The sequence below is a fragment of the Heterodontus francisci genome, chromosome 9 (genome assembly GCF_036365525.1).
Source record: "Heterodontus francisci isolate sHetFra1 chromosome 9, sHetFra1.hap1, whole genome shotgun sequence".
Classification (NCBI taxonomy): Eukaryota; Metazoa; Chordata; class Chondrichthyes; order Heterodontiformes; family Heterodontidae; genus Heterodontus; species Heterodontus francisci.
Window position 1 is genome coordinate 76756795 of NC_090379.1, and position 15638 is coordinate 76772432.

At 43.0% G+C, this 15638-nt stretch overlaps 1 protein-coding gene across 2 annotated transcripts in view; it reads right to left on the reverse strand.

The window, feature by feature from the left end:
- Positions 1-15638, reverse strand: part of scfd1 (sec1 family domain containing 1) — a 209582-nt gene that overhangs the window by 128576 nt on the left and 65368 nt on the right. For both annotated transcript variants that reach the window (XM_068038345.1, XM_068038346.1), the window contains 2 exons: positions 10996-11069; positions 1856-1937 (listed from right to left, as the gene is read on the reverse strand). In XM_068038345.1, coding sequence (XP_067894446.1) covers positions 1856-1937; positions 10996-11069 — 156 coding nt within the window. The remainder of the gene's footprint in view (positions 1-1855; positions 1938-10995; positions 11070-15638) is intronic.

The window sequence follows — 15638 nt, forward strand, 5'->3', positions numbered from 1 at the left end:
TGAGGTGAGCTTGTCAATTTAGTTCTGAATTATGGGCCATTTGGTGCAATAAATTTACACACAGAAAAACACAAATAAAATTAGGACTGCACAAGCTTATTTCACATATAACATTGATGGTCATTGGAGAAGGAAGACTTCCATTCCAGTAGACGGAACTGAATTCAAAACCAGGACCTGGGAAGAAAGGACAATGTTCTAAGCCGCCCTGCTTGTCAATTTTCCATAAAGCTGTACTGTCATCAGTTTCTGCTTAACATACCGCATATCCATTAAAGGAAGTGTATTTAAATATTCAATCAACTTTTACAGTAAAACATTTATGGAAAATCCAATCTTTGGCCCATTCAGATGCAGAGGTCCAGAGATGGTGACCATTCTGGTAATGCAAACTAATAACTGATGAAACATTTTTTTTTAGAATTAGAATTAGAACATTACAGCGCAGTACAGGCCCTTCGGCCCTCGATGTTGCGCCGACCTGTGAAACCATCTGACCTACACTATTCCATTTTCATCCATATGTCTATCCAATGACCACTTAAATGCCCTTAAAGTTGGTGAGTCTACTACTGTTGCAGGCAGGGCGTTCCACGCCCCTACCACTCTGAGTAAAGAAACTACCTCTGACATCTGTCCTATATCTATCACCCCTCAACTTAAAGCTATGTCCCCTCGTGTTTGCCATCACCATCCGAGGAAAAAGACTCTCACTATCCACCCTATCTAACCCTCTGATTATCTTATATGTCTCTATTAAGTCACCTCTCCTCCTCCTCTCCAACGAAAACAACCTCAAGTCCCTCAGCCTTTCCTCGTAAGACCTTCCCGCCATACCAGGCAACATCCTAGTAAATCTCCTCTGCTCCCTTTCCATAGCTTCCACATCCTTCCTATAATGCGGTGACCAGAACTGCACGCAATACTCCAGGTGCGGTCTCACCAGAGTTTTGTACAGCTGCAGCATGACATCGTGGCTCCGAAACTCGATCCCCCTACTAATAAAAGCTAACACACCATATGCCTTCTTAACAGCCCTATTAACCTGGGTAGCAACCTTCAGGGATTTATGCACCTGGACACCAAGATCTCTCTGTTCATCTACACTACCAAGAATCTTCCCATTAGCCCAGTACTCTGCATTCCTGTTACTCCTTCCAAAGTGAATCACCTCGCAATTTTCCGCATTAAACTCCATTTGCCATCTCTCAGCCCAGCTCTGCAGCCTATCTATGTCCCTCTGTACCCTACAACATCCTTCAGCACTATCCACAACTCCACCGACCTTAGTGTCATCCGCAAATTTACTAACCCACCCTTCTACACCCTCTTCCAGGTCATTTATAAAAATGACAAACAGCAGTGGCCCCAAAACAGATCCTTGCGGTACACCACTAATAACTAAACTCCAGGATGAACATTTGCCATCAACCACCACCCTCTGTCTTCTTTCAGCTAGCCAATTTCTGATCCAAAGCTCAAATCACCTTCAACCCCATACTTCCGTATTTTCTGCAATAGCCTACCGTGGGGAACCTTATCAAACGCCTTACTGAAATCCATATACACCACATCCACTGCTTTACCCTCATCCACCTGTTTGGTCACCTTCTCGAAAAACTCAATAAGGTTTGTGAGGCACGACCTACCCGTCACAAACCCGTGCTGACTATCGCTAATGAACTTATTCTTTTCAAGATGATTATAAATCCTGTCTCTTATAAACCGAAGTAAGGCTCACAGGTCTAGTAGGGACAGAATTTCAAGTAGGGACAGAATTAGAAATGTCATTATTCAATGCAAAAGGATTTGATGATGAGATTTCTATAAAATGAACATGCAATAAATATTATACCTTAATGTGCTCCAAAACAGCTGTTGCCACATTTGTATGAAGATCAATTAGTCTTTTTTTCTGTAGCAGTTCAGGGAGAGAACTTTAAGGGAGATAGATATGAAATTATCAGTATACATTTCACTTAAAAAAAAAGACAAATCTTGAATCTAGAAATTTAAAAACTAACTCCATAGCAATTCATATATATTACATTTTTGGAATAGTTAACTTCAAACTTCTTATTGGAATTTTCATATAGTAACAATGCACTTCTGAAAGGAGGCAAGATACAATTTATGTCGTATAAACAAAATATATTAGTTTTTGTGAAAATACAATCACAAGAAGAGGCTGGCCATAATTCATTCATGGATTGCTGCTCACAACTTATCTGGTTATGCAGAGATGATAGTTATCATGTATCGCTCAGCTGTCTATGAGGTAATTTATTTTTTCACAATAAGGTGTATATGGAGTTGTTGTAGGTTGCTGAGGGGAGGAGGGGGGATAGAGAGGAAGAAAAAAAGGCCTTTCAGTTATATAACGTTTAATCTGTTTCAGAAATGTCTTTTGTCCACCAGACACACATGCTTAATTACTTTTTGTACTGCAGTAACCTTTACGTAAACAAGTTGATGAAGAGCAGGATAGATTGCTCGGAGACAAACCTTGTGCAATGAATAGCTTTTTCTAAAATCCAGAATTAGGTGCGGTCAACAGGAAGAACCACTGCACTCTCAATGAGTGAGAGCATGCAAGTGGATTACAGTCGTCTGATTTCCCAAAACTACAACTATATCACACACCCAGTATACAAACTAACAATTCAGCAATCACTGCTCTGAGACCAAGGAATAATTATAAACCAGGTTGCTCCTACTGGTAGCTTGCAAAATCACCAAAAATTAAATTGGGTCAGTGAAATGTTGTTGTTAGTGGATTGTGCTGTTTATAAGGTTGGGGAGGAAAATGACAATTAAATAAAGGGTAGAATTTATTCATAAAGCCAGATACTGGATAATTTCTCAGGGAGTCAAGATCTAAGCGTAGTCTTCTGAAGAAGCGGAGCTAGAGGATGAGGAATAAATAGAACAAGGTGCGCAAGACATAACTCAGTTCCCAGTTAAAAATAATACATTGTATTTAATTTACTATAAACATTGATTGTATATTGGTTATAGATAAGTAGCAGAAATAACCTAGGAAGCAGAAAAATAAAGAGTAGGCTACAGCAGAGCAGTTTCTCCTGGTAAAGGCTGAGGTGTTGCACTTACACCACTGGCGTGAGGATATAGTTGCAATACAATGAGTTTACATAGACACTTTCTATCATAAAAGTGGACATAGCAATTTATAATGGAAAAAGCTGAGAAAAGAAGGGAAAACAAAATAAGGCTTTGTAGAGAGTATGTGTTTGCAGACATAAAGATTTTAATATATTACGAATGTACAGGATGATTAAGTCATTGGACCATTATGGCTGCTAGTTAATAATTTTCTGCTCGACATCCCCCCGTACTGTGGTAATTTTCACTAATATATTGATGTCACCTGCACATTTACATTATAATCTTGCTATTGCATTGTTTAATATCTACATTAAAATTTTCAGATATCTATCATTCATATTCTGCTCCACCAAGAGATGAGATGCAATTGCTGTAAACAATGGCCCAGATGTATATTTCCAGGTAATTTCTTCATAATTATGGTAAGCATTCCTCATATTGCTTCATTATAAAAGCAGGGATGCAGATTCAAAGTGGATTCTAATTTGCATTATATGCACAGTAGAATGAAATCAAAAATCTGATTGTTGACCAGCACTCATCAATTCCTGGTAAAGATAGTTGGATGAAAGGTCATAGTTCAAATTCTGGCAGAGCTGTTGGAATTGAGGAACAAGTCTCTTACACAAAGTATAAAACGGAACAAAAATGTTATATTTTAATTTTTCTGACTGGCAACAGAATGGCAAATGAAGCATTGAAAAAAAAAAGGAATTTTATTTTTCCTGAACTCTTTAATAGAAACTATGCAGAAATGTTTAGAAAAAAAGTACTTTTCTAAAATTTCTCATTCTATCAAAGACTGTGGAGGAATTTATGGGTTGTATGCTGGCATAGATTAACCCAAGGTGCCAATTAAAGTACTCAAATTTCCATCTATAGTTAATAGTGGCAATTCAGAATAACTAATATAACAACACAATTCAGGATATGATGTCAGAAACCAATAATTTCCCCCACTTTTTTTTATCTTCTGCGAAGTATTAATAATGGAAAAGATCACCATATATAGCATCTTTAATGTAATACAACATCCCAAGGTACTTTACAGGAGCACTGTGAAACAAAATATACCAAGCCATACGGGGAGGCATTAGAGCAGATGGTGAATAGGTTGGTCAAAGGGCTAGATTTTAAGGAGCTTCTTTAAGGGAAAAAAAAAGAGGTAGAGAGTCGGAGTGATTTAGGGAAGGATTTCCAGAGTTTAGGATTTAGGCAGCTGAAGGCACAGCTACCAATGGTGGAGAAATTAAAGTTGGGGATGCTCAAGGGGTCAGAATTAGATGAGTACAGATACCTCAGAGGTTATGAAGCTGGAGGAGATTTCAGAGATTGGGGGCTGGATTATGCAGTACCGCTGTGTGAAATATGGCGCCTGTCCCACATGTAACCTATGCAGCCGCGCCTCCAGGATTATGCGGCGGTTGGTCACTTACCATAATGACGGAGGTCATTGCCCCAATCACCTGGTGGGGGCGGCATTGAATGGCATCACCTGATGTAGGAGCAGGTACTGGTGCCATCTTTAATAGGCTGCCAGCCCTGCATTGTACTGAAGCTCAGTGAAGCAACAGTTCTGTACTGTGCCAGAAATTTAAACACAGCAAGTGGCCCCACTGGGCATCCCTCTGGTCATGATAGAGGTCCATGCAAGGGTGACCCCATGTTTCAGTGATGCCTCCCTGCTTACTCTCCTTCAGGCTGCAAGGTAAAGGCAGGAGGTACTTTTCCCCAGAGATGGCAAGAAGTAGTTCCCTGGCTGACCAAACAAGCCTGGACAGAGATTGCAGAGGACAGCAGCTGTGGACCAGCCCGACGAGACTGGGTCCAGTGTCGGAACAGGGACAATGACCTCCTGCGTTCAGCGCAGATACTCTCACCTCCATGGGTACCTGATTGGCATTAGATTTGGGGCCACAAGCTGCTGAGTGCACAACACATGCAACCGAGCAGCTGACTGAGGCTGAGACAGGCGAGGCCTCTGACAGTTGGAGGACTGTGGGTGCCGAGGCCCATGCTGAACCCCATGCTGAAGAACTACCTTTGGTATCGGCATGCTGGAGTTGCAGGGAGAGATAAGGCAACATCTGGTGGAGATGCCAGAGGCCATGCGCAGCCTGGAACAGACAATGGAGGAGCCCATCCATGACATGACTGCTGCCATGTCTCAGGCATACAAGCACATGGCTTCATCCATCGAGAGGTTGGCAACCTTCATGGAGAGCCACATTCCACAGATGCACCATGACCTGCAAACCCTTGCCTGCGCCTTGACTTCAATTCAGCAGTGGCTGGGCGTGAGAAGGACCAGGTGCAGAGAGAGCGTTCCCGCTCCTGGTCCTTCTCCAGAGACAGTGAGTCTCCAACGATCCTCGAGAGGGAGGAGGAGAGGCCAAGGGGCTTCCTGATCAGCAGCCTGCCTCCAGTCCAGCTGCCAGCGCAGTGATCACACCGTGAAGGAGTATCTGCAAACATATTAAAAAGACACCTTGACACATATGGGTATTTACAGACGAGACAGATATGTGATGTGTACTTTAATTAAATGTGTTGTCCTGCCAATTATCAGCTTTTATTGTCTGAATAACTCAAGCTACCATGGATTATGTGTCTTTCAATTACATCTTAAGCCTTACAGTACTGCCAACGTAACCAATAACATCATTGCCATGCCAATATGCATGTGACACTGCACGAATGAAGTCACACGGGCAATGATTCAGTTGGCCTTCTGCCAGTCATGCTGGAGAGACAGACATTACAGAGGCAGAAGACTTCAGACGACATGCATGATGGTGGGTTGTGCTTTGCGAAATATTTACTGAACTTCAGAGATTCTGGAAGCGCTCTATTATTAGTCTTTGCCTTGCCTTCCTTGCTCGCTACTTGTCAAGTCGGCCCTCCGTCACTACTCTCTGCGCTTCCATGCATGCTTGTTCTTGAGTGCCCTCTGTGTCCTCATCGTTGGAGGATGTGTCCTGCTCCCGTACCTCTTCATCTTGCAAAGCCTCCCCGCTCTGTATTGTGATGTTGTGCAAAATGCAGCAGACTAAACGATGCGCCCAACCCTGTCTGCTGCATATTGTAGGACACCACCAGATCTATTGAGGCAGCGGAAGTGCATCCTCAGTGTACCAATGGCCTGCTTGATGGTGGCTTGGGTGGAACAGTGGCAGGCGCTGTAGCGCTCTTCAACATCATTGGGGGGGTTCCTCACTGGCATCAGAAGCCATGTCATCAAGGGGTAACCCTTATCCCCAAGAATCCACCCCTGAAGGTGAGCAGGGAGAGTGAATAGCAGCGGCACCTGGGTCTGGCGCAGTATGAACAAATCACGGCAGCCGCCTGGGAAGCGGGCAAACACTTGCAGGAAGTAGTTTCTATGGTCGCACACTAGTTGGACATTGATGGAATGAAAGCCCATTCTGTTCATGAAGGCTACTGGTTGTTCCATGTGAGCCTTGATGGTCACATGCATGCAGTTGATGACACCTTGCACCTATGGGAATCCCGCAATGGCCCCAAATGCAATGGCTCTCTTGGACTGACTCTCAGGATCAGTTCTGAAGTGTACATAGTCGCTGGCCCTCCTGAACACAGCACTGGTCACCTCTTTGATGTAGCGGTGCTCTGCGGATTGAAAGACCCCACACATGTCGCTGGTGGATCCCTGGAATGATCCAGAGGCACAGAAGTTTGGGGCCACAGTAATTTTGAGGGCCACAGGCATAAGGTGGCCACCAAAGCCCATTGGTTGCAGGTCATCTTTCAGCAATGCACACAGCTGTGTGACGGCCTCTCTGGTCATCTGCAGTCGTCTCTGACACTAGTGCTCTAACATCTGGATGTATGTTATCAGAGTCCTATGGACTCGCTGGCATATCTGGGCTACTCTGCGCCTTGGTGGCTATTGCTGCTCACATCTGGGAGCTTCCTCCTGGGCCCACCTCCAGCAGAGATGCCTCAGTGCAGCAAGGGGATTCAGGAAAATAGGGTGGATCTTACCCATCTCTATGCTCCTGACAACTTCAGGTTCCTTCAAAAGGTCAATTACATCTATCTGGGCAGAAATTTGTGTTAATTCCTGTTTCAGCAGTATTCCAGCATGAGCTCTATGGCATGGCATGACGTTGCTTGCACAATCTTTAAATAAGTATGACCCATCATGACCATCGGACTATCATTTGAGTTGCCTGCACTGCACTGCACCACCAACAACAGTAGGGTTTCCCAGTTGTGCCTCCTGCCAGACAGTGTATCCACTTGCAGGGTTGCCCCGTTCCCCAACCCCCCCCCCCACTTATCGAGATACAGATGTAGAGTTCCAACTTCCCCTCACTTCTAGTGATTTAACTTAGTGGCAGCTTGCGAGTTCGCAGCAAATCTGAAGGATAGCAAGGCCAAACTTACCTATTCCTGGCAGGCACGGAGGACTCTCACCTTGGTGGCACCAGCTTTTCAAGGACGGGAAAGCGAAGTCATGAGAGTGCTGCACATCGAGCACAAGATTGAGAACAGCTGGTAGGATTGCGGCAAATTGCATTACAATGAATGCAATAAGGTACTTTACATATTTAAAGTATGGTCCCATTGCAGATCAGCAGAGGTTGTTACCACGGAGCTTTGCTGGCTCAGGGAGAATCAGAACCCAGAATTCCAGTGTTGGGCGTTACCGCTCCGATTCTCTGGTCCCCGCCTCCCCCCCCCCCCCCACCCCACCCCTACCAACCACGAAACCTGTCTTCCGGCAAGCACAAGATCTGGCCCAGAGAGGGGCGAGGCCACAGAGGGATTTGAAAACAAGGATGAGATTTTTAAAATCAAGACATTGCTTGACCGGGATCCAACGTAGGTCAATGAGCACAGGGGTGAAAGGTCAACTGGACTTTGTGTGAGCAAGGACATGGGCATCAGAGTTTTGAATGACCTCAAGTTTACGGAGAGTAGAATGTGGGAGGTTAGCCAGGAGTGCATTACAATAGTCAAGTCTGGAGGGAACAAAGACATGAATGAGGGTTTCAGCAGCAGATAAGCTGAAGCAGGGACAAAGTCAGGTGATATTACGAAGGTGGAAATAGGCGGTCTTAGTGATGACGTGGATATGTAGTCAGAAGCTCATCTCCAGGACAAATACGGCATCAAGACTGTGGACAGTCTGGTTTAGCCTCAAGACAGTTGCCAGGGAGAGTCAGTAGCTAAGGAATGGCATTTAGAGCAGGAACCAAAGACAATGGTTTCAGTCTTTCCAATATATAGTTGGAGGAAATTTCTTCTCAGCCAGTGCTGGATGTTGGATAAGTAGTCTGATAATCTAACAACAGTCAAGAGAGGTGGTGCTGAGGTACAGCTGGTGTCATCAGTGTATGTGTGAAAACTAACACTGTGTTTTCAGATGATATCGCTGAGGGGCAGCATGCAGATGAGAAATAGGATAGGGACAAGGATAGAACCTGGGGGATACCAAAGATAATGATGCGGGAGCAATAAGAGAAGACATTGCAAGCGATACTCTGGCTAAATAAGAATGGAACCAGATGACTGCAGTCCTACCCAACTGGACAACAGTGGAGAGGTCTTGGAGGAGAATGGAGTTGCCAACTGTGTCAAAGGCTGCAGACAGGTCGAAAGGGATGAGGAGGTATAGTTTACCTTTGTCACAGTCACATAGAATGTCTTTGTGACTTTGGTAAGAACCGTTTCAGTACTGAGGCAGGGTAGAAACCTGATTGGAGTTCTGGGAAAAATGGGCAACAACACATTCAAGGACATTGGAGAGGAAATAGAGGTTGGAGATGGAGCAGTAGTTTTAAGAGAACTTGGAGTCCAGGTAGCTGAAGGCACAGCCACTAAAGCTGGAGCAATTAAAATCAGCACCAGATTTAGATGAGCGCAGATATCTTCGAGGATTGTGGCACTGGAGGAGATTACAGAGAAAGGGAGGGGCGAAGCCATAGAATTTAAAAATTGAGGCACTGCTTAACCACGAGTCTGCAAGACGTGATGGGTGAACGGGAGTTGGTACGAGTTAGAACATGGACAGTAGAGTTTAGGATGACCACAAGTGTATAAAGGGTGCTACGTGGGAGGCCGGCCAGAAATGCACTGGAATTATCAAACCTAGAGGTAACATTTTCAGCAGATGAGCCAAGGCTGGGGTGGAGTGGGACAGTGTTACAGAGGTGGAAATAGGCAGACTTAGTGATGGTGCGGATATGCGGTTGGAAGCTCATCACAAGATCCAATACGACACCAAGGTTGTGAACAGTCTAGTTTAATCTCAGAGAATTGCCTGGGAGAGGGATGGAGCTGGTGGCTAGGGAATGGAATTTGTGGCTGGGATTGAAGACAACGGTTTCGGTCTTCACAATATTTAGTTGGAGAAAATTTGACCTTATGCAGTACTGAATCACCCTGCTCGCTGAACACAAGGTCTGGGTTAAGGATATTATGTCTCCATCTTGGAAACTTTCATGAAAATATGCAAGCTAACTTTTGCTGTTGTCATCTCATAGACTAATGATGTGTGCCCCATCTACTGTTCTTAGAACCAAAGTGTACTACATTAAAAAACTTATTAGGTTCAACAGCATCCATCATTGTTGTGCCCACTCGCTTAATCTGTCCACATCCTCGTGCAATGTTATGCTCTACTTCATAATTCACTACACCTTCTATTATCTGCAGACTTGATGTACCCTCTCTATTCTCAATCCTGGTCACTTGTATCCACGGTAAAAATTAGAGTCCTAACAATGACTCCTGGGGGAAGGCACACCCCTCGTCACTGCCTAATTTGAGAATGTCCCTTTCGTACCAACTGTCTGCTCTCTACCACCCAATTAATTTCTTATTTTTGCCACAAGGTTGCTTCCAATTATGCACAACTTAACTGCTGCCAGTGACCTCTTAAATAGAAATTCACAAATACCTTCTTTAACGTCAAGTATGTACGTCAACCAATCCCCCTGTACCTACCACCTCAGTTCCTCCAAAAGATTTTCACAGGAATAGTTAGACATCATCTCTATTCCAAGTCAGCTTACTTTTCCAAGTGATCATTTATTCTATTCCGAATAACAGATTCATGTATATTTTTCATGACTAAATAGAATGTCATGGATGAGAGTATCACCCACATAAAAACTACTTTATTGCGTAAAACTGAATTGATTATTCACTACACTCTCGATCTGATTTTCAACCACATTTACCACACTCTATTCTACAATATTGTTTGATGTGCACCATAAAACCTCAGTCTGCCTATTTATGTCAGAATTTGATACTGAATTTAGTTTCTTGCCTTTGATAATGTATGAAATGCAGCACTGAAGCATCCATGCAAAGGAAAGTAAGTTTGGGACAGGAGGGGGCAGGAGAACATTATGTTCAGAAATGCTTCGCCATTTTACTGAAAAATAACAATAGTTTCTTGATATTTTTGCTAAAAGGTTAAAAGGATAATTTTATTGCCAGGAAGGAGACTCTCTACTTGGATCTCCCTCGTAATATGCATTCCATGGAAAACAGCAAAGCTGCAACTTCGGACTGGCCATATAACTAACCTAGAGTCACAGGATTCCAGGAGAACATGCTGCCGTCTGCTCCAAAGTCATGGTCCCCTTTGCTTTCTTTGGAGCTATTCTGAGACTAACAAAGATGTATCTGACAGTCCACATGTCTGGCAAAAGTGTATTCTTGCTTAATTTTACAGTATTTTTCATCTATTTTGGAACTGAATGTATGGAGCGAGGGTAGTATATTTAACAATAAACAATCTCCATACTATTTCTAAAAAGCTCATCTACAAATATTAATTCTGAAAAATACAGAGTAGCAATTGCAATGCCTTTTCAGGTTAATACCCACCTGACAGCTGACGTAAGTTTGGCAGTATTATCAGAAAGCATGCTAATAGCACCGTCATCCTCTCCTTCCAGCCCCTGTGGAGCAAGAATTATAGACATGGTCAGCGCTGAGCTTCTGAGTCACATTTACTGGATTCTGGTGGTAATTTTGATTTATTAAAGTAGACAGAGCTCAGAAAATGCCTAATGTAAAGTCTCCAATGAAGAAGTCTTAAAATGCGATTATGTTTTGATCATATTTTCAAAAACAAAATACAAGACACACATCAGGGCAAATATTCAAATTAAGGCACTTCTTTCTCAAGCTACCTTCTTTATAGTTCAATTTTGCTATTTCCGCACCAGCATCCCCCCCACCGCCCCATAGGACTTTATCGTAAACTTACAAAGATATTATACAAACTTCCTTACACACCTCAGGAGACTAATGTTTTCTTGAATCGATAGAAGTCTCTCTCTCTCCAGCCTCTCTCAGTAAACATAAATGGATGTGCCAATCAAGCTTTAATGAACAAATATTTTTTGTCTGTCTTCACAGTTGAAGACACAAATTTCATACCAGAAATACAGGGTAACCAAGGGTCTAATAACAGTGAGGAACCTAAAGTAATTAAAAGCAAAATACTGCGGATACTGGAAATCTGAAAAAAAGACAAGAAATGCTGGAAATACTCAGCAGGTCTGGCAGCATCTGTGGAGAGAGAAACAGAGTTAACATTTCAGGTCAGTGACCCTTCTTCGGAACTAGCAAATATTAGAAATGTAAAAGGTTACAAGCAAGTAAAGCAGGGGTGGGGCAAGAGAGAACAAAGGAGAAGGTGTAGATAGGACAAGGTCACAGAATAACCGACCAGAAGATCGTGGAGCAAAGGCAAACAATATGTTAATGGTGTGTTGAAAGACAAAGCATTAGTACAGATAGGGTATTAATGGACTGAAAATTGAACAGCCGCAAGTACAAACATGAAAAAAAATCAGTGGGTAAGCAAACTGAACAAAGATGAAATAAAATAAAATAAACACAAAAAAAAAATTTAAAAAAAGAAAAAGAAAAAAATAACTGAAAATAAAAGTAAAATGGAGGCCCATCATGCTCTGAAATTATTGAACTCAATGTTTAGTCCGGCAGGCTATAGTGTGCCTGAAATAATTAATATCAGCAGAGAAAAAGTATTGATGAAACTTAAGGAACTAGAAGTCGACAAATCCCCAGGACCTGATGGGCTACATCTTAGGGTTCTAAAAGAGAAAGTTGCTGACACAGTGGATGCACTGGTTATGATTTTCCAAAATTCCCTAGATTCTAGAATGGAAGTTAAGTAAATATAAAAAGCACGATTCAAGAAAGGAGGGAGCGAGAACACAGGGAACTATAAGGCAGTTCGCCTGATAGCCATCGGGAAGATGCTAGAATTTATTATTAAGGAAATTTTAATATCTGTTGTAACATGATTGATCCCTTTATCTTCATCCATATGACTTGTTTCTATCTTAATGTCTGTCATATCCATTTATTCTATGTTTCCTCTTATTACTACAGCTACCACACACACCCTTCTTCCTTCCCGATTCTGTCATAACGTGCAATATTTAACCACCAGTCCTGTTCTTCATGTAGCTATGTTTCAGTCAATCCTACTACATCTGGTTCTTTGTTACGAATTATAGCCTCCAGTTCCCATTTTGGTTTGGATACTGTGCACATTGTCGTACAGACGATTTAAATTGTTTTTATTAATCGCTCATCTCACTTAATTTTTTATACTTATATTCTGTAACTTCTGTTCCCTGATAGTTTGTTACCCTTCTTTCTTACCTTGTGCGTAGACTTGTTTATACTTAGGGAGATGCCGAGAGTAGACACGATGGCAGTGAATTCGGAGATAAGCAAACAAGGTGTCTGGAGATAGAAAGTGCAATCACCTAGGATGAAGCCTTGCTTGGTTCAGAGGCTGGGGGGAAGAAAGAAGGGAAGATATCTTGGGGAGAAAGTCAAGTGGGGCTTGAGAGATTGGTAGACAGGATTTTAAAGGAGAGGTATAAGGGGTGAAACACAGCTGGAAGCACTGAAAGGAGAAGGTGCCAGAGGAGTAGGGGAAAGATGTCTTCCTGATAAGGGGCATGCCACTATACCATCTTAAGCAGACGGTTACAGGTTTGAGTCCTGAGGGTGTGTGACAGTTAAGGTGGACGACAACAATTGAAATGAATTTCAGTCTCCTCTGCTGGCTGATTATACAGCTTTGTTGTGGTTAGTGGAATTTGTATGCTTGACTGCTTCATAGAATTCTCTACCCCAGAGGGCTGTGGAAGCTCAGTCATTGACAATGTTTAAAACAGAGATTGACAGATTTCTAAATACCAATGACATACAGGGAAAAAGGCATTGAAGTGGATAATCAGCCATGATCGTAGTGAATAGCGGGGCAGGCTCGATGGGCTGAGTGGCCTACTCCCATTCCTATGTTGGGGTGGGTGTGGTTTGGTGTCTGTATCTATACACACATGCCAGAGGACTGGAGATTTGCAAATGTTACAACCTTGTTCAAAAAAGGGTGCAAGGATAAGCCCAGCAGCTACAGGCCAGTCAGTTTAACCTTGGTGGTGGGAAAGCTTTTAGGAATGATAACCTGGGACAAAATTAACAGTCATTTGGACAAAGGCAGAATAATTAAGGAAAGCCAGCTTGGATGTGTTAAAGGTAAATTGTGTTTAACTAACTTGATGGGAGTTTTTTTTGATGGGGTAACAGAGGAGGTTGATGAGGGTAATGCGGTTGCCATGGAATTCCAAAAGTGGCACATAACAGGCTTGTCAGTAAAGTTAAAACCCATAGAATAAAAGGGATAGTGGCAGCATGGATATGAAGTTGGCTGAGTGACTGGAAACAGAGTAGTGGTAAATGGCTGTTTTTTGGACTGGAGGAAGGTATATAATGGGGTTCCTTAGGGGTCGGTATTTTCTTGATTTATATTAATGACCTAGGCGTGGGTGTTCAGGGTTCAATTTCAGAAAGTTTTTTTTTAAATTCATTCATGGGAGGTGGGCATCGCTGGCTAGGACAGAATTTATTGCCCATCCTTAATTGCCCTTGAGAAGGTGGTAGTGAGCCACCTTCTTGAACTGCTGCATCCCGTGTGGGATAGGTACGCCGACAGTGCTGTTAGGAAGGGAGTTCCAGGATTTTGACCCAGGACAGTGAAGGAAAGCGATATAGTTCTAAGTCAGGACGGTGTGTGGCTTGGAGAGGAACTTGCAGGTGGTGGTATGCCCATGCAATTGCTGCCTTGTCCTTTTAGGTGGTAGAGGTCGCAGGTTTGTAAGGTGCTGTCTAAGGAACCTTGGTGCATTGTTGCAATGCATCTTGTAGATGGTACACACTGCTGCCACTGTGCGTCGGTGGTGGAGGGAGTGAATGTTGAAGGTGGTGGATGGGGTGCCAATCAAGTGGGTTGCTTTGTCCTGCATGGTGTCGAGCTTCTTGAGTGTTGTTGGAATCACAGAATCATTACAGCGCAGAAGGAGGCCGTTCAGCCCATCATGCCCACACTGGCTCTCTGAAAGAGCAATTCACTCAGTCCCATTCCGAGGCCCTGTCCTCATAACCCTGCACATTCTTCCTTTTTATATAACTGTCTAATTCCCTTATGAATGCTTCAATTGAACCTGCTTCCACCATTTTCTCAGGCAGCGCATTCCAGCATGTAACCACTTGCTGCGTGAAAAAGTTTTTCTTCATGTCACTTTTGCTTCTCTTACCAAATACTTTAAATTTGGACCCCACCCTCTGGCCTCTTACTTGCTCTTGTTCTTTTCATTGAAAACTGTTGGAGAGAACGCTTTGCGGAAAACCTCTGCTCAGTCCGTAAGCATGACCCCGAGCTTCCGGTTGCTGGCCATTTCAACACACCCCGCTGCTCTCATGCTCACATCTCTGCCCTGGGATTGCTGCAGTGTTCCAACGAACATCAACACAAGCTCGAGGAACCGCTCATTTACCGATTAGGCACACTACAGCCTGCTGGACTGAACATTGAGTTCAATCATTTCAGAGCATGACGGGTCCCCCTTTTCATGCTTAGTTATTTTTTCTTTTTCCTTTTTTATTTGGTTATTTTATTTTAGGTTTTTCAGTTTGTTTAGTTTGTTTCCACTGTGCTTACCCACTTTTTATTTAATTTTTTTTTATGTTTGTGCTTGGAGTGCTCTGTGCTTCACAGTCATTCACACCCTCTCTTTACTGACGCTTTGTCTTTCAGCACACCATTAACATACCATTCGCCTTTGTTCCATGACCTTCTGATCAGTTATTCTCTATGACCTTGTCCTATCAACACCTTCACCTTTGTTATCTCTTGCCCCACCCCAGCTTTACTTGCTTAAAACCTTTTACATTTCTAATATTTGTCAGTTCTGAAAAAGGGTCTCTGACCTGAGACGTTAACTCTGCTTCTCTCTGCACAGATGCTGCCAGACCTGCTGAGTATTTCCAGCATTTCTTGTTTTTATTTCAGATTTCCAGCATCTGCAGTATTTTGCTTTTATTTTAAATCTGTGCCCTCTCGTTCTTGATCCTTTCACGAGTGGGAACAGTTTCTCTCTATCTACTCTGCCCAGACCCCTCATGATTTTGAATACCTCTAT